The sequence below is a fragment of the Canis lupus genome, chromosome 3 (assembly GCF_003254725.2).
Source record: "Canis lupus dingo isolate Sandy chromosome 3, ASM325472v2, whole genome shotgun sequence".
In the NCBI taxonomy this organism is placed as follows: Eukaryota; Metazoa; Chordata; class Mammalia; order Carnivora; family Canidae; genus Canis; species Canis lupus.
Window position 1 is genome coordinate 1,695,701 of NC_064245.1, and position 22,241 is coordinate 1,717,941.

The 22,241-nt window shown below is 37.1% G+C and overlaps 1 protein-coding gene across 1 annotated transcript in view; it reads left to right on the top strand.

Moving 5' to 3' along the window:
• The window catches only part of TMEM232 (transmembrane protein 232), a 207,980-nt gene that overhangs the window by 88,467 nt on the left and 97,272 nt on the right, over positions 1-22,241 (top strand). Inside the window, 1 exon segment of the mRNA XM_035714594.1 lies at positions 10,155-10,399. Coding sequence (XP_035570487.1) covers positions 10,155-10,399 — 245 coding nt within the window.

A 22,241-nucleotide genomic window follows, 5' to 3' on the forward strand; every position in this document is an offset into this window, starting at 1 on the left:
CTTTTTCAAGTCTCATTTTGTGCCTCTTTTGGGAAGATTTTTTTATTATACAATTTCATCCCACCCCTTCTATCTATCTGTGATTACACCTTTTTCTCGTTACCCAAGATGTTACAAAGTGAATTCTTGTGTTATTGAAGTCTAATATAAATAAATTTAATATTTTCCTAGGCCTTAGACTCTTAAAATATTTTAACTCCATTTATTATTTTTTTTACTTAGATAATCTTCCTGTTGAAATTTTAATTGTGTGTGTATATGGATGTTGTTTGTGTGTGTGTGTAGGTTTATAGATATCAATATATTATTATTTTAAACTCAATATTCTTTAAATTTACCCACATATTTACATGTTTCTTTCCTTACTCTTTCTTCTTAAATCTCAGACCTTCTGCATGGAATTATTTTTCTTCTGCTCAAAGAAAACCCTTTCATATTCTTTTAGTAAGTATCTCCTGGTGGCTAACTCTGTCAATTTTCATTTACTTGTAAAGGTTTTTATTCAGTTTTATTGGCTAAGAATTCGGTGTTGGTATAGATATGACAAAAAGCTAAGTGTCTAATCAGTTGCTCTGTTTATTCTTCTTCCAGGCAATGGGGTTCCTTGCATCATTTTTAGGACTTTAGTCATAAAGCTTTTTTTTTTTTTTCAGTTTATTATTAGTTCGTACCATTCTAATGTTTAAATTGCATATTAACATATTCACAGTCGTTTAGGGAATAATAGTGGCTAAACTAACTCCTTTAAATTCCCCACACCTAATTATTCAAAGGACCAAGGTGATTAGCATCTATGCAGGTCTCAGTTTCTCTCTGTGTGGTCTCTGTGCTCTGTTCTTGTGTTACTCTGATGTGTGATCTTCTTTCCTAAATTCCACACCTGATCTTTATTTCCCTTCATGCTTAATTTCTCTGACGAAAATAATATTGTCAGAGATTATTTATTTCAGATTTTATTTATTTCAGATTTTAAAAGCTGCCTTTTTAAGGAAGTTAATTGTGATACTGTAGAATAAGTTAAATAACTAAACAGATACCTAAATAAGACGAGAGCAAAATGATTTCAATAGAATGAGCACATTCGGTCTATAGATGTAATGCGTTACAGCAAATATGTTGATTGTATTAAAATCGTGCTTTCTTACCTGGAATAGTCTGAACACTTTCTATATAACTGATCTTTGAAGTATATTTAATTTTATAGTACAACATGAGCATGATAAAATCAAGGCTTCCTTTTTTTTTTCCTTCTTTGACACTACATCGGCAACACGTATTTACAGTAATAAAACTACAAAGGTTATTTATACCTAAACATTTTTAGTTTTCCTTAATAATTTACTAATTCCCAAATTCCACTGAACCACTTATATTACTAGCGTGTGATACTTCTTTAGGCAACGGGTTCTATGGTATAAAATGGGCAGAAGCTTTCTTTTATTTCTTTTACAAGTGGTTAAAACTCCAAGAGTTTTTTTTTTTTTAACTCCAAGAGTTTTAGCTTTAATAATAATTTAATAACTTTATATAATAACTTAATAACTTTAATAACTCATGAGGTGCTCCCTCTCTGCTCAGTGTGAATAGAGGATACCCAAAAGAACAAAAACCGATGAAGGCTTGTGTCTCACATGCTTCCATCTAAAATCAAATATGTAGTCTACTCTTATTTCAGTTAATGCAAATGACTGTGTTTATAGGATAACCTTTGTTTATTCTTTTCTTCCTAACACCTTGTTGCCAGAACCTTCACTCACATGAGGTAATCATCACATCACCGACACAGAGTGAAACATAGCCTTAATTATAAATCATCATACATTACAATGGGAAGGATTTGTTTCAGAAGGACTGAATATGCCTCCATGTTGATGGAATTAAGCAGAAATTTTCTCTTATTATACTTTAAACATAAATATGCAATTCATATGATAAACTATTGAATTTAATGAATAAAATTTTGTACTTAATACCTCAATTTATCTAATCCCTGGCAAATCTTTTACTGACTCTATTATGGAATCTCTCATGTCTTGCGTGCTTTTTTAAATCCATGATAGCATTCTATCACCTATAATTCGGATTTTATCTGTTCATGAAATTTGATGCTTAATGGAGGTTACAGGAGAGGTGAAATATTTAATAGCATGTTTGAAATGAAAAACAATTCTAAATAGATCCCTAAACATGAGCCCTTCATCTGACAAAATCAATATAAACCCAACTGTTGCCTGAGTACTTGGGAAAGAAATAAAAAACCGTCATATACTCATAGTGGCATAATAAACAAATGTTAATTGATGTGCTTTGTTTGAAATACTTCCAGGGAGACTTGCAATGAGCAAGGCTCTTCTGTACAGGCAATTCAGCAGCATATGTTGGCACATCTAGGAAAAGTCATCATGTATAAATGCTTTCTTCCATCTGGTATATGACCTAAAATATCAAAAAGAAAGATGTACAGCTAAAATGAATATGTGACTTTACTCGGAGTACCTTTGACTCCTCAAGTTAACGCACTTCGTGGTTCACATTTCATGGTGGGATCTTTAAACTAAAATTTATTTTTATTCTTAATGATATTCCCATACTCCTAAGGCACTCTATAAAGCAGCAAAATAGAACAAACAACACTATTAGCCTCTATTCTCTCAGTATCTACCTCTCTCCTCCTCCACATATGGCTCTTTTTTTGACATAAATGGAAACTCTGAGTGTAGAAAGGGAGATGTATTTTTGGAAGAGTACAGTCTCTTAAACACTTACCGATAGAAGTGTAATGTAACAGATACACTGTTTTAAGAGAACAAAACTATTTGTAGAACTTACAGTGCACCAGGCTCACTATGCTAAGTGTCTTACGTATTTTAACTCATCTATACCCTGTAAGTCTCCCACTGCCACCATCACCCACACAGATGGGAATGTCTGAGCCTAAACACATTAAATAAGTGGCTAGTGGTGGATACCTCAATGAGTGAGCTTAACCCAAAGGCTCTGCTATTTCCATTCTGCTGTGTCCTCGCTCCAAGATTAAATATGAACAAGGCACTAATATTTATTGAAGAGTTTTTGTCTATCAGATACCGTGCTAGAAAATATATTCAGTTTTTGTGTTTAACCTTTTTAATAAGACTATAAAGGAGAATATTTTGATCATCCCGTTTTAGGAATAAGGAAGCATGCTCAGAGACGTTAAATAACTTGTGCAAAAATCACACAAGTGGAGAGACAGATATTCCCCTCTTAGCCCTTTTCTTAATCTACTACATCAGTTCTTCTTAGACTTTAAGACATATAGGACTGGGACCTAAAATTGGATTTCTTCTTCTTCTTCTTCTTCTTTTTTTTAGAAGGAAAGAAACTTTTTTTTTTTTTAAGATTTTATTTATTTGTGAAAGGCACACAGAGAGAGGCAGAGACACAGAGGAAGAAGCAGGTTCCCAGCAGGGGGGCCCAAGCAGGACTCCATCCCGGGACCCCGGGGACACAACCTGCGCCCAAGGCAGACGCTCAACCACTGAGCCACCCAGGTGCCCCTGAAATTCTGTATTTCTAACATGCTCCCAAGTAGTGATGGTGATGATGATCTAAGGATCACTATTTTAATAGGAGTTTCTCATGCTGTCCTCGGTTGTGAGATTTTGTAGCTCTTGTAGGAAATGATCTTTTGAGTCTACCAGTGACTCACTTCTATTTAAATTTTGAAATTTAAAGAATAAAACTGTCATTTTTTTCCTGCAAACAAGTTGAATCTTCCCAGCTCTAGGATCACTTGAGGAGATGTAGAGACACAACAGAGAGAGATGAGAGAAACAGAATTTGCTGTAAACTCTGCTGCAATGGCTACCACCCTGTTCCTTTCTTTTTTATTCTTTCATATCAAACAGAGTGTGAACTAGCTTACATGTTGATGTGTTTGTTACATTTCCTGAATTATTGATAGAAAATTAAAAACTCTGGAGAGGCTCTTATTTATTTATTTGCCATTTGCTACTACAACATAATGCCTTGGAGAATTTCCCTTTGTGCTGATTTGTTCATCTTCTTGCTAACCTACATGAATGTTGGTTTTTTGTTTGTTTTCTGTTTTTTGTTTTTTACCACCATTATGCCCAATGCAAAAACAGCAGGGTGGGCATCTCTCCTCAACACGGCTAGAATATGTGTGTGAGAGAAATATTCTTTAACACCACTTTCCCAGTTTTAATACTAGATTAGTAAAGTTAACATAAAAATTTAGCAATAGTCTTTTCTTAGTAAAAAATGTCAAGTTTCAATAATACCATAAGGAAAATTCTGAATTTTAAAGCCTACATGGGCATTGCTAAAAGATAGGGACAAAAATGATAAAAATGTAAGTAATGAATAATGTCAAAAAATGGAGTTTGAGGTCATGTTTTACTGGTAGGCTAAGCAGTAGTAAATTCATGAATTTGGAATTTAATGTAAGGAATGGTCATTAATATGTTGTCTACTTCCAAGAAGTATAGATATATATTTATGTGTAGTTGGCCTTTGAGTCTCTGGATTATAACATTAGAATAATGGCTTTAAGAGAAGGAAGACTCTTTAAAAAAGAGATGACTATGGTAGTCTAATCATGATTCTGTTTCACAAATTTGCTAATAATGTAAAAGGGACAATCTAACAAAACCGTTTTCAGCCTTGCAGAGAGGCTGTAGCGAGTCTTCTCTGGGGCGACCCGCAAAGGCCGCAGCATTGGTGCTCTTAGTCTCAAGGAATTCCTGACAGGAACGGGTACTTGAGCTTCCCTCCGCCTGTTAAGTTGACCCTCACAGAACTCTGAGAGTGGTTATTATTGTCTCCATATCACGATTGGAAAACGTGACGGAACTGAACTAAACACAACACAGGCCTAGAGAGGTACCGTCTCCCGAAGTTTGCGTTCTCAACTAATCAAGGGAAAAGCCACAGCTGGTTTCATTTTTTTTTTATTTTTTAAAAATTTTTATTTATGATAGTCACACACACACACACACAGAGAGAGAGAGAGGCAGAGACACAGGCAGAGGGAGAAGCAGGCTCCATGCAGGGAGCCTGATGTGGGATTTGATCCCGGGTCTCCAGGATCACACCCTGGGCCAAAGGCAGGCACCAAACCGCTGCGCCACCCAGGGATCCCCCACAGCTGGTTTCAGATCCATTTGCAAAGTTCATATGATTTGCTGGTTCTTCCTCCAGGAAAGCAAACAAAATCTTTTCTAGATACGGCAAATATGCATTTGACTGATATTTGAGACTATTTCTGTTAGGGGGAAGGAAGAAAGCAACGAGTTGCCAAAGGGATCATGATGACAACACCATCAGCGTCCTGTAATGTCCTGTGATGCAGGGTAACGTTGCATCTGGAAACACTGTATTTTACCAGAAATTTACCAAAAATTATTTTTGTTGGTTTATTCATTTACTCTCACATTTATTGATCCATCACTCTTTTTTAAAAAAGATTTTTTTTATTTCAGAGAGAGCTAGAGAACTTGAGAAAGAGTGAGCACGAACAGGAGTGGGGGTGGTGGGGGAAGGGGCAGAGGGAGAAAGAGAAGCTGACTCTCCCACAGACCAGGGAGCTGGAGGCGGGGCTCTGTCCTGGGACCCTGAGATCATGACCCGAGCCAAAGGCAAGTCTTTAACCGGCTGAGCCACCCAGGTGCCCCTCATCCATCACTCTTACAGTGGAAGAAGAGCTCATAGCAATGTATTTGTATAATACTACACATTATTATTGGTTTCGAAGTACATCTTCTTATAAAAAAATTGAGCCAGGGAAGGTAAGCAGGATAAACTGTATGGGTCCTGACCACCTTGGCTGCGCCGACCCGGCCTGGAGGTTGTCCATGCACCTGGCATCTGATGAGACTGCCCCATGGGTGCAAGTAGGAGGGGAGCCTGGGCATAGCTTTGGGGGCCAGATGCAGCCCGGGGCTGCTGCTTCTCGTGAGGCTCCTGCTCAAGCAGATTTATTCAAATCAAGCAACTGTTGTGATCTCTAGTCTTAGGAGGCTCAAGCCAAGACCCATTTATAGGGTAGGCCTCCTTTATCAGCAGCTTCTCCGTCAGGGGTTTTAGTTACCTGTGGCCACCTGGGGTCTGGAAGCAGCTGATGCTCCCAACCAATCATGTAAATGCTGTCACCACACCTGCGTCCTTCACCTCCCAGCTCATCACGTAGGCGTTTTAACATCTCACATCATCGCATGAAGAACGGTGACTAGGAGAGAGAGATTCTGAGAGACAAAGAGAGGCCACATTCACTTATCTTTTATTGTGGAATATTGTTATAATTGTTCCATTTTGTTATTGTTAACTTTTTATCTTTACTGTGCCTAATTTGTAATTTAAACCCGATTATAGGGAAAAACATAATACATATTGGGTTCCATACTATCATGGTTTTAGGCATCCACTGAGGGTCTTGGAACGCATCCCTATGGATGAGGGGGGTTCTCTTTTCTAAATCCAATCCAGGGCACCTGGCTCAGCAGTTGAGCACCTGCCTTGGGCTCAGGGCATGACCCCCAGGGCCCTGGGATCGAGTTCCACATCGGATTCCCTGCATGGAGCCTGCTTCTCCCTCAGCCTGTGTCTCTACCTCTGTCTCTGTGTCTCTCATGAATAAATAACAATCTTTAAAAAAGATTTAAAAAATAAATTCTATCCAGATGGTGTGTAGACCTCCAGTGCAAGGAGGAAGAAACAGGTGTTCATTGAATCTGCTAATTCCATACCTTATTTTATTGACACAGAAAATGTGGAGGATCCCAAAATTGAATGGTTTGGAGAGCAGGTGAAGCGTTTGACTAAATGGTGAATCCCAATATTAAATCTGCTGGAGTTGCAAGTACAAGATGAAGGGAAACAACATCCAAAATTAGTGAAGATAATTTTCTTAAATGTGGTTTAAGAAGTACAAGGCACCTAGAATCCTACCTTGAAAACGAGAGTAGATTTTGTCTTCTCTAGAGAGAAAGGATGAGATGGGGAAGAGAATCAGGTTTCATTTGGTTCGGCAGGGCCGTAAGAGAACACACAAAGCTTGTAAGCTTCTATAGATGGTACGTTGGCAGGTGCTCCCAGGTGTGGCCGTAATGCCCTGATGCTTCAGCCGGGCGCATTTAAGGCCAAGATGCTCTGGATGCAGCTTTACGTTGTTAGGCTCTCACTGTTTCTCGAGAACTGAACTCTTGGCTTTTAGGCTCTGGATTGAACATCGCATTGGCCTTTTTTCTGTAGTAACTGCCGTGTACCAGGCAATAGGGATGGACTAAGTCTACCTCAAATCCAAGCATAATGGGTAAACTTTGCTTTAATCTTTATCACCTCTTTCTTTTCTTTCTTTCTTTGTTTCTTTTTGGTTTTTTTTTTGGTGCCAAGACCCGGGATCGATACCACCACTTCCTGGGCAACAAAAGCGTCCAGTTCACGTAGATAAAATGGTTCCAAAAAAGTGCACTGACCTCCACTAATTTCAAAATGCTCTTTATTTCTGCATATGCTGAATACTTTTTACAATTTAGAAGATGATCTGTTTTGAAGGTAAAATCGACTCGCCTTGAAATTAAAAAGGCAAATATGTGAATCAAACGGTAAGTCAACTATCTGGGGAGTGAAGCGTGGAATAATTTTTGTGCTTTTTTTGTAAATACTTTTTGAAGAAACTCTATGAATCAGAATAGCCTCATTTGGAACGCTTTCTGTTATCAGTCAATATTTTTAGATAGAGCCTGGCCCGAAGCCTAACACGGGCTGAATTCTGGAAAGAAGTCTTTCACAGCTGCCTCGAGGCACAGAAACCTTTTAAAAATAGATATTCCTTAAAGTCTTTTGTTCCCATGGTCGCACACTGATGCTTACGTGTTCCAGTGTCTACTATCTCCGCGGTAGTCTTGATAACTAAGGTCATTTTTTTTTCATCGTTAGCCATCTCCCCAGGAACCCACATTCAGCAGATCTCCAGCTACTGAGTGTGTGATTGAACCTGACCTTTTGTTTCCTACCTGAATGTCGTGCATCTATTTTGGGTTATGTATTGTGTTTGGGTATTTATGCCTTTATTCACAGTAACTTCTCATGTTCTGGAATGGATTTGTATTGAACACAAACTGTAAATAAAACGAAATGGCTAAAAACCTACAGGGACTGTAATTACCTTTTAACAGCTAAACCTGCAGGCTTTGAGGCATTAATTTCCTCAAAGTCACAGCAGCTACGAAGTGTCCTATACAGTTTAATTTCTTCACATTGAATGCTCTGTGATTTCAACCTAGTAAATAATCAAGATATGCAATAACTGGGAATAGTTTAAAATAATTGTTCTTTTGACTATATACTATAAACCTACATGTTTTTTGCATTTTACTCTTTCCCACCCCCAGAGCTTTCACAGTCCTCCCCACTTACTTACCTGCCTTTTGCTATTTTTTTCATTGCTTTAACCCTTCATATTTTTTCAGTTTTTATCATGAGATTGCTCTCATTCCCCCCCCCACTATAATTTTGTCTAAATAATGCAATAGTCAGTCGTCAAACAGTAATTTGATTGAGCCACATCTGTTCTTGGAATCTTAAAAAGTTTAAGTTGGATGTTCATATGTAGAAAAACATTTTCTGTTCCTTAATTTTCTAACCATATGATCAAGAGGCACAAAAAAAAGTGAATCTTGAGTGATTGGTATAAACTGCCTAAAGATGGGTAATATTGAATAGAAAAACATAAAGATCTTAATGGAAGGAGACAGCATCCAATTTATTTACAAGAAAGAGTTCCTAACATGAACATATGGTGAACATTAAAAAAAAAAAAGTGACACGTGAGCTTTTGGAACTTACATCTTCATTTATCACTACCAATTCTAGCAGGAAAAAACATGCCTGTAGCCATTTCAAGAGAAGATGTAATGAAAAATAAGTCCTGATGGGGTGCCTGGGTGGCTCTGTTCTTTAAGCATCTGCCTTCGGGTCACGTCATGATCTCAGGGTCCTGGGGTCGAGTTCTGCATCGGGCTCCCTGCTCAGGGGGGAACCTCTCCCCCTTCCTCTGCTCCTCTCCCCCACTTGAACCACCATTCTCTCTCTCTCTCACTCACCCTCTTCTCTCAAATAATTTAAAAAATCAGTCATGGACATTATTGAACATAAAAAGGAAATTTCAGAAAATAGCTCTTTCCTAACAAAATTACTTAAATATTGAGGAATTTTTTTGTTAGTTTTTTTTTTTAAGATTAGAACATATTAAAGTCTGAGTCTTAGAACATCTTCAATGTGAGCCAAATACAAAGCCCCCCCCTTTGTTTTTTTGTTTTTTTTTTTTTTTTTTTGCTTAGCACAAGTTGTGTTCAATAGACATATAGACATTTTTTGGCTTCAAAGTTTAGATGATGCACAGAGAAATTTTGATTTAATGAAACCTGTACATTACTTCAACCAATTGCTTAATTTCCTAATAAATACTCTAAGTATGAAATTCATATGAGAACCATACAAATTTAAAATAGAAATTATATAATTAAGGGGTGCCTGGGTGGCACAGTCCAACCAGGTACAGTCTGACTCTTGGTTTCGGCTCAGGTGTGAGATGAAGCCTGGCAGTGGGCCTTGTGCTTAGTGCAAAGTCTGCTTGGGATTCTCTTTCCCTCTCTTCCCCCCGCCCCTTTTTTTTCTCCCCCTACTAGTGCTTTCTCTCTCCCTCAATAAATTTCCTTTTTAAAAAGGATTTTAAAGTTTTTGAAATTCAAGATGAGTTTTGTTCAGGCTTAATTGTTTATTTCATTAAAAATTTATAATTTTGGGGAATCTGCTTTTTTCCTTATAAAGATTATTTTTATTTAGCAAGAAGGATGCAACATTAGAGGGGATCCCTGGGTGGCCCAGCGGTTTAGTGCCTGCCTTCAGCCCAGGGCCTGATTCTGGAGTCCTGGGATCGAGTCCTGCATTGGGCTCCCTGCATGGGGCCTGCTTATGTCTCTTCTCTCTCTCTCTCTCTCCTTCTCTGTGTCTCTCATGAATAAATAAATAAAATCTTTAAAAAATGCAACATTAGAGAAGATGAATATACATTTATCTTTTATTTAAAAATCTATCATTTTCCCTCTCATCTATTTATTTCAACTGATTCCTTTCTTTTCTTTCAATAGGCTGAGTTAAATGATCCAACAGACCCCTTCACTAATCATAGTACAAAAGTCTCATCAGATGTCGGGGATGAAATTTTCTCTAAATATATAGGCTGGAGAATTGCCAGTGCTCTTTCCAAACTGTTCTTCTCTTCTGCCGATGCCCACCTTCTTCCTTTGAAAGGACCATCGAAAAAACAGGATTCGGTGAAATATCTGAAAAAGAAGGATTCCGTGAAGAAGAGAGTTCTACGTGTTACTGTAAGGTAAAGTGAAGCATTATTCAAAATAGTCCTGTTATTCTAATACCCTGCATTTCAAAGTCACACAAATTATAAATAACCCTATGCCACGTTATTTAACTCAGTTTCTCTTTTCCAATTCGAATCTTGGCTTCAACAACTTGTAGCTCTTGTAGCATAGGCAAGCACTCTCTTCTAAGCAGCTATTTCCTTGTGTTTAAGAAAAAAGAAATATATATATATATATATATAATACATATCATCAATGTTCTAATATGGTGAAAGCCTCCCTCCGGTTACCAACCTTCATTTGCCCAGTCTACCCCTATCTGTCCCTACCATTAATTGCTTGTATATTAGCAAGGGTCTATAAAGTAAAAACAAAATAAATTATAAGAATATTTTACATTTTCTCTCCATTTTTACATGAAAGTTAGCATACTAAATATACCATGTGGCATCTTACATTTTTTTATTTAACTTCATTTCTTAGATTTTTTTTTCATGCCAATATATAGAGAATTTTCTCATCATTTTTTTAAATCTGTTACAATGTTTTTCTTAGTATGGATGTACCATAGTTTATTTAATCAGTAACTGATTAAATCGGCTTCCTATTAGCCTGCATCTGGGTTGTTTTAGATTGTCTACTACTATGTACTATCACAGAATTTAACCTTCAGTCATCTGTCTTTTTATACATGTGGAAGAGTGCCTGTGGGATAAATTCTTGGAAGTGTGATTTCTGAATATGCCTTTATAATTTTGGTAGATATTTCCAAATTGTCTTTCAGAGGAATTGTGCACATTTATATCCCCACCAGCGATATCTGGGAGTACTTGTTTCTCTAGTCTTTCCAATAGCAGCTGTTGACAAACTTTTGGGCTTTGATAATCTGAAAAGTGAAATGTGGCTTCTAAATATAGTTTTCTTAAAGTGAGTGGTTTAAATAACTTTCATTTGTTAAGAGCCTTTGTTTATATGGGAATCAATTCTTTATTCCTTTTGCCCATTTTTCTATTGAGTTTGTATCTTTTTTACTTAGCTTTGCAAGTATTTACTAATCTAAAAGAATTAAAAGAATTTCAGTAATCTGGAATATCTACTCATTCAAGGTTTGGTACCTAATGCCTCTTCTTAGGGTAACTCTTTGTTAAATTTTTCTATTTTTAAATGGCTATTGGCAAGGCCGATTCAGCCAGAATGCACAGTAGAGCTAAATTCGGTTATTGCTGTTTGAGATCCATGCCATTCCTGAACGTCATTCTCTTTAGATATTTCTCTATCTTCTTTAGTCAATTTTAGCAGATTATGCTCTTTGAATATTACCTCGTTTGTCAGAATTTATTTGGCCACAAGACCAAAGTAGTATATTAAGATTCTTCTGTTTCTGTTTATTTCTTCCTCAACCAATTCTCATTTTGTGTATTTGCATTTTGTCCCTTTTATTCTTCTTAATTAGTGTTTTATTCATTTTATATTATTTTCCCAATGAACCAGCTTTTAGATTCGAACTCAGCATTGTCTAATTCATTACTTGTGCTCCAAAATTATGAGACTTTTGCTACCCAAAGGCAGACTCTATTGGAGGTAAAATAATTGGATGAAATAAGGCCAGTGGGCAGGCTTGGCTTTTGTATACATAAACGGTCCACAGAAAAATAGACAAATGCTTGAGAGGAGTTCTGACATAGTCTTGAACATTTTTTCCAGAATTCTAAAATCAGTGAGGAGGACATATACATTTGAATTGAAGGATCTCACAGCCTGGACTTTGGGAGTCTCGTTGAAAGAAATAAATATCATAAAAATATTCTTCAGCATATACTATAAATATTTGTTAGGTTGCAGTATATCAAAGTACAATGAAAATGCCATGCCAGCTTCAAATATCAGGGGTATTGAGATTTACTTTAGGATCCCCGAATGTATTCCGTACATTCTCAAGGACCAAAGACATGGGAGAAAATCAATCTGGGACCAGAGAGGGGACCTTGAACAAGTGACTTTGGCTTCTCATTATGGCCAGTTAAAGGAAAAGATAGAAAACTAGAAAAACAGAAGAAACTGGATATTGATAAGAGAAGATGAAGGAAATAGGGGAAAGGGTCAATAAAATAGTAAAAGAATAAAAGGCAGATGGAGATGAATGGTTCCTGCTGGGACACAAAGGAAAAGCAGAGAGAGAGAGAGAAGAGGAGCCGTGTTGGCAAGTAGCTCAGCGGGTCAAGCCTCTGATTCTTGGTTTTGGCTCAGGGCACGGCCTCCAGGGTGTGGGATCCAGCCCAGTGTGAATGACTGCTCCAGATCCTCTCTCTCATGCGTGCACATCCTCTCTCCCTCTCTCAAATCAATCAACCAATCTTAAACCCCAGAAGAGAGAAATAGGTGTTATGAGCAGCAGGAAAGATGAGAGACCAACTGAGAAGAGGTCTGCTAGAGCCAGTTACCAATGGGGCGATGTGGGCGAGGGTTGCGGGGGGGGGGGGGGGGGTGTGAGGCGAATATGCAAAGGCAGAGGAAAATGAGACAAAAGAGTAGTGGGGTGAGGTTATGACTCCCAGTCCTGTAGGTTTTGAAATAGGTTTGAACCTATTTTTGTAGGTTTTTATTGGTGACTTAAGCTTCCCATCAGAGCCTACAGTCCACTGATGACCATCATTCATCATTAATCTTGAAAAAATGATTTTTCACTTTTTGAGATCCATGCCATTAAAATACCTGGAGTGTCGGGGGGCAAGGAGCCCCCCCACAAGTAGCCCCCCCCGCAGGCTGGGTAGGGGGACAGGGAACTTGGGAGAATAGGGTTCATTATTGCCCTGGAGCCCTAAAGTGTACTTATTTCGGTGTGAAAATTTGAAAATTTACTATTAAGGAGAAAATGGAGCTTCCTTACTGATGAAGCATCAGCTGCATCTCATGACCTATAATTTTTTTCCAGAAATATTTTTCTTCACTTGTGTTTTCAGCCTGTTTCTTTGAAACCAAGAATTCAGCCTTTTGTATGTTGATAAACAGATATTTTACTCTGAGTGATTTGCAGATCTGACTTCTTTCTTTTTTGAAAAATTTCAAAAGGAAATTCATTGTTTTTCTACTTTATATTGTCTTTTTTTAGGGCAGGGGTTTGCTTTAAGTTAGTGGGGCATGCTATTGGATGCATGTTTTTTTGTCCCTCAGCATTAAAAAAAACAATCATTATGGTTCTCTTACTATATCCTAAAACGACAGCCAAAAAACCAGGCATATAATTCTTCTACTTCAAAGCATAGTATTTTCCTTTTCTCTGTTATTAAAAATACCATAAATTTACCTTAAGGCTAAGGATTGAGAACTCTGAAGGCCAAATTTTCAAAAACCAGTTCCCATATCTACTGTTTGCTTCTGAAGTTTCTCATAAACATATTTTCTAAGCTTAGGCCTTGAATCCCTGTAAACTGACAAATAACTGATTTTTGCACATCTGCAAAGACTGGGAAAGTTCTGACCTGAAACTTTGTCTCTGATGCTGCTTAGTTGGCTCACAAGTTTTGCATCAGGAGACTCGGAAGCCCGGCTGGCAGGAGAGCCCAGGTGCTCCTGGCAAAAGCACGCTGAGAGCCCCTGTGGCCGTTCAGGCGGGAAGTGCCAGCTGCCCAGGCCCCGGGGGTGGAGGGGGACTCCACCAGCTGAAGCACTCGTAGGCCCCCTACTTCTAGCTAGCTGGTTGCCAGGCAAGTTAAGATGAATCTCTGAGGTCATAGTTGAACAATCCTGTTTATTTTGTCCTTTTTGTAGATTTTACAGACCTATAAAAATCTCCACTTTTATATACGTGAAATCTGAGAGGCTAAGTAATTTGCCCAAGGACCCAACGACCTTCAAGTGTAGGGGTTGGAACCTTGGGTACCTCCTGACTTCTGAGTCTACAGTGCTGCTTTCTTTCCCCTCGTGGGAAATTTATCTGATGGCAAAGCCTTGAGCAGTTAAAAAAAAAAAATTAAGAAAAAGATTTTTATGTTTATTTTTTTCAATTTCTGTCTCTTGATTTTCAGAACTTCATTTTGATTAAGGAACTTTTTTTTTTTTTTTTTTTTCTGCGCTCTGCATCTCTCTAGTTATTATTAGGAAATCTATGTGAAGGTGGAGGCACTTTTAGAAAGTGGTATGATTTTTTTTTTTTTTTTCCCTCCACTGGCTTTAGTGAAAATCATAGTGACTTACTAGATAGTGCCTCCTCCTTGATGTGGAGTGCATATATATGAAGAGAGGGAGATTAAAATAATAAAAAAAAAAGATCTGCAAAAAATTCCTAAATGTCTTAAATCTTCCTGCTTCTAGTTCACGAAAGGAAAAAAGGAATCTGTATCTCCTTCACAAAACATCAAATATGTTTGTTTATAGTTGCTTTCTGATTAATTTAGATTAAGTAATTTAACTTCTCTGAGCCTTCAGCTTCTAATCTTTGAATTGTAAAAACTGTACATCTTCTCAGGTTTGTCTTGAAGTTACAAGGAAAACCTCTAGATAAAGAGCCTGGATACATTAGTTCCTTTTCCCTCTGTTCTATAATTTAGTAGATTTTCTAAAAAGGTTTTTTTTTCTTTATAATATAATATTTAATTCTTAGGAAAATTATGATTAATAACTGGAAGATTTACATGGTGGTGCCTATATATGAAGCTATGAATTGATGCTAGCAACTTTTCAAAGAACGCTTACAGTTTCATGATGATTCCCTTTTTGGTTCTGTTTTGTTTCCCTTCTCGTTTCTAGTTTTAGAATGAAAACACAGTTGACAGTGGTTCTGTGTCATACATGCATTTTGAAGGTATGGTGTCAAGATCCATTATGGAGAGTAAAGTTTGGAAATGTTGATAGTTAGCATGGCTTAACCATAATTTTCAGCTTAAGAGAGGAAAAAGAGCCTGAACGGGTCTTCAGAGATGAGCTCCTGATCCTTGAGGCTTTGTGATTTAATTATTAAAAAATTGGTTAGATCATCAGCTCCCATCAGTCATTTAAAGGGCTAAGACTTCTAGAGACCTAAGGGGTGTGAGAAGTGAACTCCAGCCCCCAGTGACAGAAACGTGCTTCGCCCCCCTCCCCACCCCGTCCCCAGCACGCGCGACTACAGTTGACCTGCAGTCTTGCCTGAGAGATCAGTCAGTCCTCACCTAGCTGTACTGTTCTCTGTCCTCTCCTGCCTTTCCACTGGAGCCTTGGTCTGCACAGGGATGGCGTCATTGGGGTTATAGCTTGAGCTGCCACTTCACTGTAGTGTCTTTATATGCAGATGACAGGTGTCTGGCTTCAATACATCATCAACCCCAAGAGTTTTCCATTCATAGTATCATGATGGGAAGGTAGGATCTTAAAAATGGCACAGGTGAGGTGTAAAAAAGATCCTGTTTCAAATGCAGGTCAAGTAGAGTCAAAAGGATAGCCTTATGCGAAGACAAAGTTGTGCGACAGAAAACAAAAATAAAATCTGTTTTTGTTTTCTTTTGTGTTTTGTTTGGCTTATCATGTGAATTGTGTTCTTTTTTTATTTTTTTTAAAGATTTTATTATTTATTGATTTATTTTTATTTATATTTATTTTTATATATTTTTATTTATTTATTTATTTTATTTATATTTATTTATTTATTTATTTATTTATTTATTTATTTATTTATTTATGACACAGAGACAGAGGCAGAGACCCAGGCAGAGAGAGAAGCAGGCTCCATGTAGGGAGCCTGACATGGGACTCGATCCCAGGTCTCCAGGATCACGCCCTGGACCAAGGGCAGGTGCTAAACCACTGAACCACCCAGGGATCCCCTGTGTTCTTTTTTAAAAAATAAACTTGGCATGTAACATTGGATAAGTTTAAGATGTACAGGTATTACTTTGATACACTTTATAAATTGTAATATTGCCAACAGAGTGATATTTGGCACATAATTATAGTAGGATATTATTGTCTCTATTCATTATACTGGGTGTTATAGCTGATGGCTTACTTGCTTCTCATTCCAAGTGTGGACCCAGAAGATCATCACTCTTCCCGTTCTATCATCTGTTAACTACCATTTTACTCTGCTTCGTACAGGTTTGACTTTTTAGATTTCACTTACAAGGAATATATAGTATGTCTTTCTCTGACTTACCTTGCTTAGTATAATGTGCTTGTGGTCTGTCCATGTTGTCACAAATGGGAGGATATTCTCCTGAATAATGTTCTATTGTGTACTGATACCACGTCTTTTTTATATATTCATCCATTGGTAGACATTTGGGGTGTTTCCATATCTGGGCTATTGTGAGTAATGCTTCAGTAAACACAGGAGTGCATGTATTTCTTTGAAATCCTATTTACATTCCCTTTGGATACATTACCAGAGTTGCTGGATTGATTGTATGGTAGACCTATTTTCGATTTTTTGAGAAATCTCCATATTGTTTTCTATAATGGTTGGACCTGTTTATATCCCCACCAACAATGTATAATGGTTTCTTTTTCACCACATCCTTCTCAACACATGTTGTCTTGATGATAGGCATTCTAACAGGGTGAAGTGATATCTCATTGTGGTTTGGGTTTGCATTTTCCTATTTAGTCATGCTGAGCCCTTTTTCATGTGTCTGTTGATCATTTTGATGTCCTCTTTGGAGAAATGTCTCTTTAGTTCTTTTGCCCATTTTAAAAATTGATTTTTTTTTTTTTTTTTTTTTTTGCTACTGAGTTGACTGAGCTCTTCATATATTTTGGGAATTAACTCCTTATTCAATATATGCTTTGCAGAAAATTTCTCCCATTCTGTACCTTGTCTCTTTTCATTAAGTTAATTTTTTTGCTGTTGAGAAGTGTTTAAGTCTAATGTCATCCAGGTTGTTGAATTTTTCTTTTGTTGTGTGGGCTTTTCGTGTCATTCCCCCCAAAGTATTGCCAAGACCAGTATCAGTGAGCTTCTTCCCTGTGTTTTCTTCTAGGAGTTTATGGTATCAAGTCTTATGTTTTAAGTTTCTGATCGATTTTGAGTTAAATTTTTGTGTGAATCGTGTGAGATAAGGGTCCAGTTTCATTATTCTGCCTGCATTTCTCCAGTTTCCCAGCACCATGTATTAAGACTTTCCTTTCCCCACTGGATATTCGTGGCTCCCTTGGGGAACACTACTTGACCACATATGCTGAGGTTTAATTCTGGGCTCTCTATTCTGTTCTGTTGGTCGATGTCTCATTTTTGTGCCAGTACCAACCTGTTGTATTACTATGGGTTTGTAGTACATTGGAAATATAGAAACATGGTACCTCTTTCTTTTTTCTCAGGTTTGCTTTGGCTATTAGGGGACTTAAGTGGTTCCACTTAAATTTTAGAATTGTGTCTCGTATTTTTGTGTGTAGTATACCTTGGGTATTTTCATGGGAATTGCATTGAATCTGTAGTTGACTTTGAGCAGTATGGGCATTTTAACAGTATTAATTCTTATCCATGAACATGGATATCTTTCCATTTGTTTGTGTCTTCAATTTCAGCAAAGTTTCATAGTTTTCATCGTATGGACCTCTCACTTCTTTGGCTCGGTTTATTCCTAAGTATTTTGTTGTTTTTGATGCTGTTGTGAGTGGTATTTTGTTTCTTTTTCAGAGACTTTATTAGTGTAAAAGAATACAGTTGATTTCTGTATGTTAATTTCTGTATCTTACTACTGTATTGAAATTATTAATTCCAGCATTTTTTTGACTGACTCTTTGGGATTTCCTACATATAGGATCATATATAGGAACAACAATTCTGCTTTTCCCCTTCTAGTTTGGATCCTTTGTATCTCTTTACCTTGCCTAATTGCTTTAGCTAGGAATTCTAGTTCTTTAATGAATAGTGGGAGTGAACATCTTTGCCTTTTTTCTCCTCTCAGGGAAAATGTTTTCAATTTTTATCCATTGACTATAATGTTAGCTGTGGGTTCGTCTTATATGGCTTTAGTTATGTTGAGGTATATTCATTCCATACCCACTCTCTTAAGGGTTTTTATCATGAAAAGATGTTGTGTTTTGTCAAACGCGTTTCCTTGGTCTATTGAGATGATTGTGTAATTTTTATCTTTCATTTTTTTAATGTGATGAATTGCATTTATTGATTGGCATCTGTTGAACAATCCTTGCTTCCAGGGATAACTCTCTTTTGGTCATGGTGTATAATCCTTTCAGTGTGTTCTTGAATTTGGTTTGCTAATATTTTGTTGAGAATTCTTGTATCTATATTCATCATGGATATTGGTCTGTAGCTTTCCTTTCTTATAGTATCCAGTCTGGTTTTGTTAAAGTAGTGCTGGCCGTGTAGAAGTAGTTTGGAGGTGTTCCCTTCTCCTTGATATTTTAGAAGAGTTGGGGAGGATTGGTATTTCTTAAGTGTTTGGTAGAATTATGTAGTGAAGCCATCTGGTCCTGGAGTTCTCTGTGTTGGGAGTGTTTTGATTACTCAGATGTCTTTGCTTATTACTGGTCTGCTCAGATTTTCTATTCCTGATTCAGTCTTGGTACATTTTGTGTTTCTAGAAATGTACTCATTTCTTCTAGGTTATATAATTTGTTGGCATGTAATTGTTCATGGTGCAGTCTCATGATTCCATGTATTTCTGTAATGTCAGTTGTAATGTCTTCTTTCATTTCTAATTTTGAGCCCTCTCCTCCCCCTCCCACCCCCAACCCTTTAAAGTTAGTCTGGATAAGGTTTGTTAATTTTGTCAATCTTTTTAAAGAACCAGCCCTTAGCTTTATTGATCTTTTCTACTGTTTGGGTTTGGTTTGGTTTGGTTTGGTTTCAGTTCTCCCATTTATTTCTGCACTGATCCTTGATATTTCCTTTCCTATGTTTGGGCTTCCTTTGTTCTTTTTTTTCTTTTTTTTTTTTTTTCTAGTTTCCTGAAGTATAAAGTTTGGTTGTGTATTTAAGATTCTTCTAAGTTCTTAGTATGTGCATTTATTACCATAAACTTTCCTTTTAGAACCTTTTGCAGTATTTGATATGTTGCGTTTTCATTTATTTTGATATAATTTGTTTTATTTTGCTTTTGATTTACTCATTGACCCAACGGTTGTTTAGAAGTATGTTGTTTAGTTTTCACATATTTGTAGATCTCACTTTTCTCTTATTGTTGATGTCTTGTTTCATACCATCGTAGTCAGAGAAGATGATAGGACTTCAATCTTCTTAAATTTGCTAAGATTTGTTTAGTGGCCTATTTCATGTCCAATTGAGAAGAATGTGTATTCTGCTGTTGGATGGAATGTTCTGTAGATGTCTACTGAGTTCATTTGTTCTAAAGTATGATTCAATTCTAACATTTTGGGTTTTTTTTTTTTTTTTGTCTGTATAATCTATTGATTGCTGATAGTAATGTATTCAAGTCCTCTACGATTATTGTATTGTCCATTTCACCCTTAAAGTCTGTTATTAGTTGCTTAATATATTTTGGTGCTTGGGTGTTGGGAGTGTATATGTCTATGACATATCTTCTTGATATATTGATCCCTTTATCATTATACTATGACCTTTTTTGTTGTTACCCTTTTTGGCTTCAAGGCTATTTTTTTAAAAGATTTTATTTATATATTCATGAGAGAGAGAGAGAGAGAAAGAGAGAGAGAGAAGCAGGCTCCATGCAGGGAGCCCAATGTGGGACTAGATCCCGGGACTCCAGAATCACCCCCTGGGCCAAAGGCAGGCGCTAAACTGCTGGGCCACCTAGGCTGCCTTGCTATTTTGACTTTATCAGCCTTTGTTTTGTTTCTGTTTGCTTGGAATATTGTCTACCATGCTTTCAGTCTGAGCCTATGTGTGTCTTTAGAGTTGAAATAAATCTCTTGCAGGCAGCTTATAGTTGGCTTTTGTTTTGTTTTGTTTTTAACCTAGCCAGCCACTCTGTGCCTTTCGATTGGTGAGTTCAGTCTATTTACATTTAGGGTGATATTGATATGGAAGTATTTACTGCTGCCATTTTGTCTTTTGCCTTCTGGTTATTTTGCTTCCCCATGGTTTCTTTTTCCTTCTCTGCCTGCCTTTGTAAATTGGTGGTTTTCCATGGTGATTTGCTCAGTATGTACCCACCCCCCCCCCCTTTTTACGTTTCATGTGTCTGCCATAGATTTTTGCTTTGTGGTTACCATGAAGTTTACATAAAGCATCTCAGACAAAACAGTCTTTTTCAGAGCACCTGGGTGGTTCAGTCAATTAGGCATCTGACTCTTGATCTCAGATCAGGTCTTGATCTCAGTATCCTGAGTTCAGGACCTGCATTGGAGGCACAGCATGGAGCCTACTTTAAAAAAAAAAAAAAAGTCCTTTTTCTGCTGATAGCAACTTGTCTTTATTCACATATAAAAGTTACATCTTTTTCTCTTCCCATTCAGTATTTTTGATGTCACAAATTATCTCTTTTTATGCTGTGATTTCATTACCAAGTTGTAGTAGTAGCTAAAGTTATTTTTAATGCCCTTTTCCTTTAACCTGCATGCAATAGTTGAGTTTAATATACTATTCTTAAAAAGTTATAATATTCTGATTCTTTTTATCACCTTAATCAGAGTTTTTCATACTTCTGTCTATTTGTATCCATTTGAAGAACTCCTTGCAATGTTTAAGGCAGGTCTAGTTGTGGTAAGCTTTTCTTGTCAGGAAAAAGCTTCCTTCTTTCCATCTGAAGGATAACTACCGGAGAGAATTTTCTTTGCTGGTGGTTTTTATCTTCAATATTTTGGATATGTCGTTCTACTCTCTCTTGGCCTGTAGAGTTTCTGCTGAGAAATCTGGTAATAGCTTAATGGGGGTGTCTCTGTATGTTACTGTCTTTTCTCTTCATTGTCTCTGAAATTCTTTTTTGAATCATTGACTTTTGATGGTTTTAATAAAGTGTTTCTTGGAGAAGGTCTTTCTATGTTGAGAAGATGTTCTTTTAGCTCTATGAACTTGTGTATGTCAAGTTGCTTTCTCTGATATGGGAAGTTCTCAGCTATTATTTCTTTAAATGTTCTCTCTGCTTCCCCTCTCTCTCCTTCTGGTATACCCATTATTCTTAAGTTGGCGTTTGTAATGGAGTCATATAGTTCTTAGAGGGTTCACTTTAAAAAAATCTTAGTTCTTTTTCTTCTTCCACCTGAATCATTTCTGTATTTCTATCCTCAAGCTTGCTAATTCTCTCTTCCATATGATCTGCTCTATTTCCAGTGCATTCTAATGCATTCTTCATTTCATTTATTAGGTTTTTTAGTTCTAGAATTTCTGCTTGGTTCATTTTTAGAATTTTAATTTCTTTGGTAAAGTGTTCCTTCTGTTTGTTAATTTTATTCTGAGATCATTGTATTGCCTTTCTGAGTTTTCTTATAGCTTATTGAATTTCTTTATAATGGCTTGTTTAAATTCTTTATCAGTCAGATTGCAATATTCCATGCATTTTTGGGTTCAGTTGCTGGAAAATTGTTATTTTCTTCTTGTGATACTATATCACTGTGACTTTTTCATTGTGTTTGATGAGAAATGCTTCTGTCCCTGCATTTGAAGTAGTGAGCACCTTTCTTGTTTAAGTAAGGTTTTGTTTACTTTGGTTTTAATAGTTCAACAGGTTGATAGTTAAGAGCCTTCCTTTGTTTTCCAGAAGATGGTGCTATAGTACAATTTTTTGGTCTCTCTTGCCAACTAAGATTGGGAGTGGTACACATGGGAGGAAAAAAAAAAAGAGGGTTGGTGGCAGGAGTCAGAAGGAGGGTGTACCCTCAGTACTTGGGCCTTTGAGTTTGCCCAGAGTCTGGTAGGGGGATTCTCAGTTGAGGGGGTGCAAGAGGTGTGTGAATGCTCCTTTTGCCTCCCAGGGATGACAGCAGAAGATGCTTTCCCTCCAT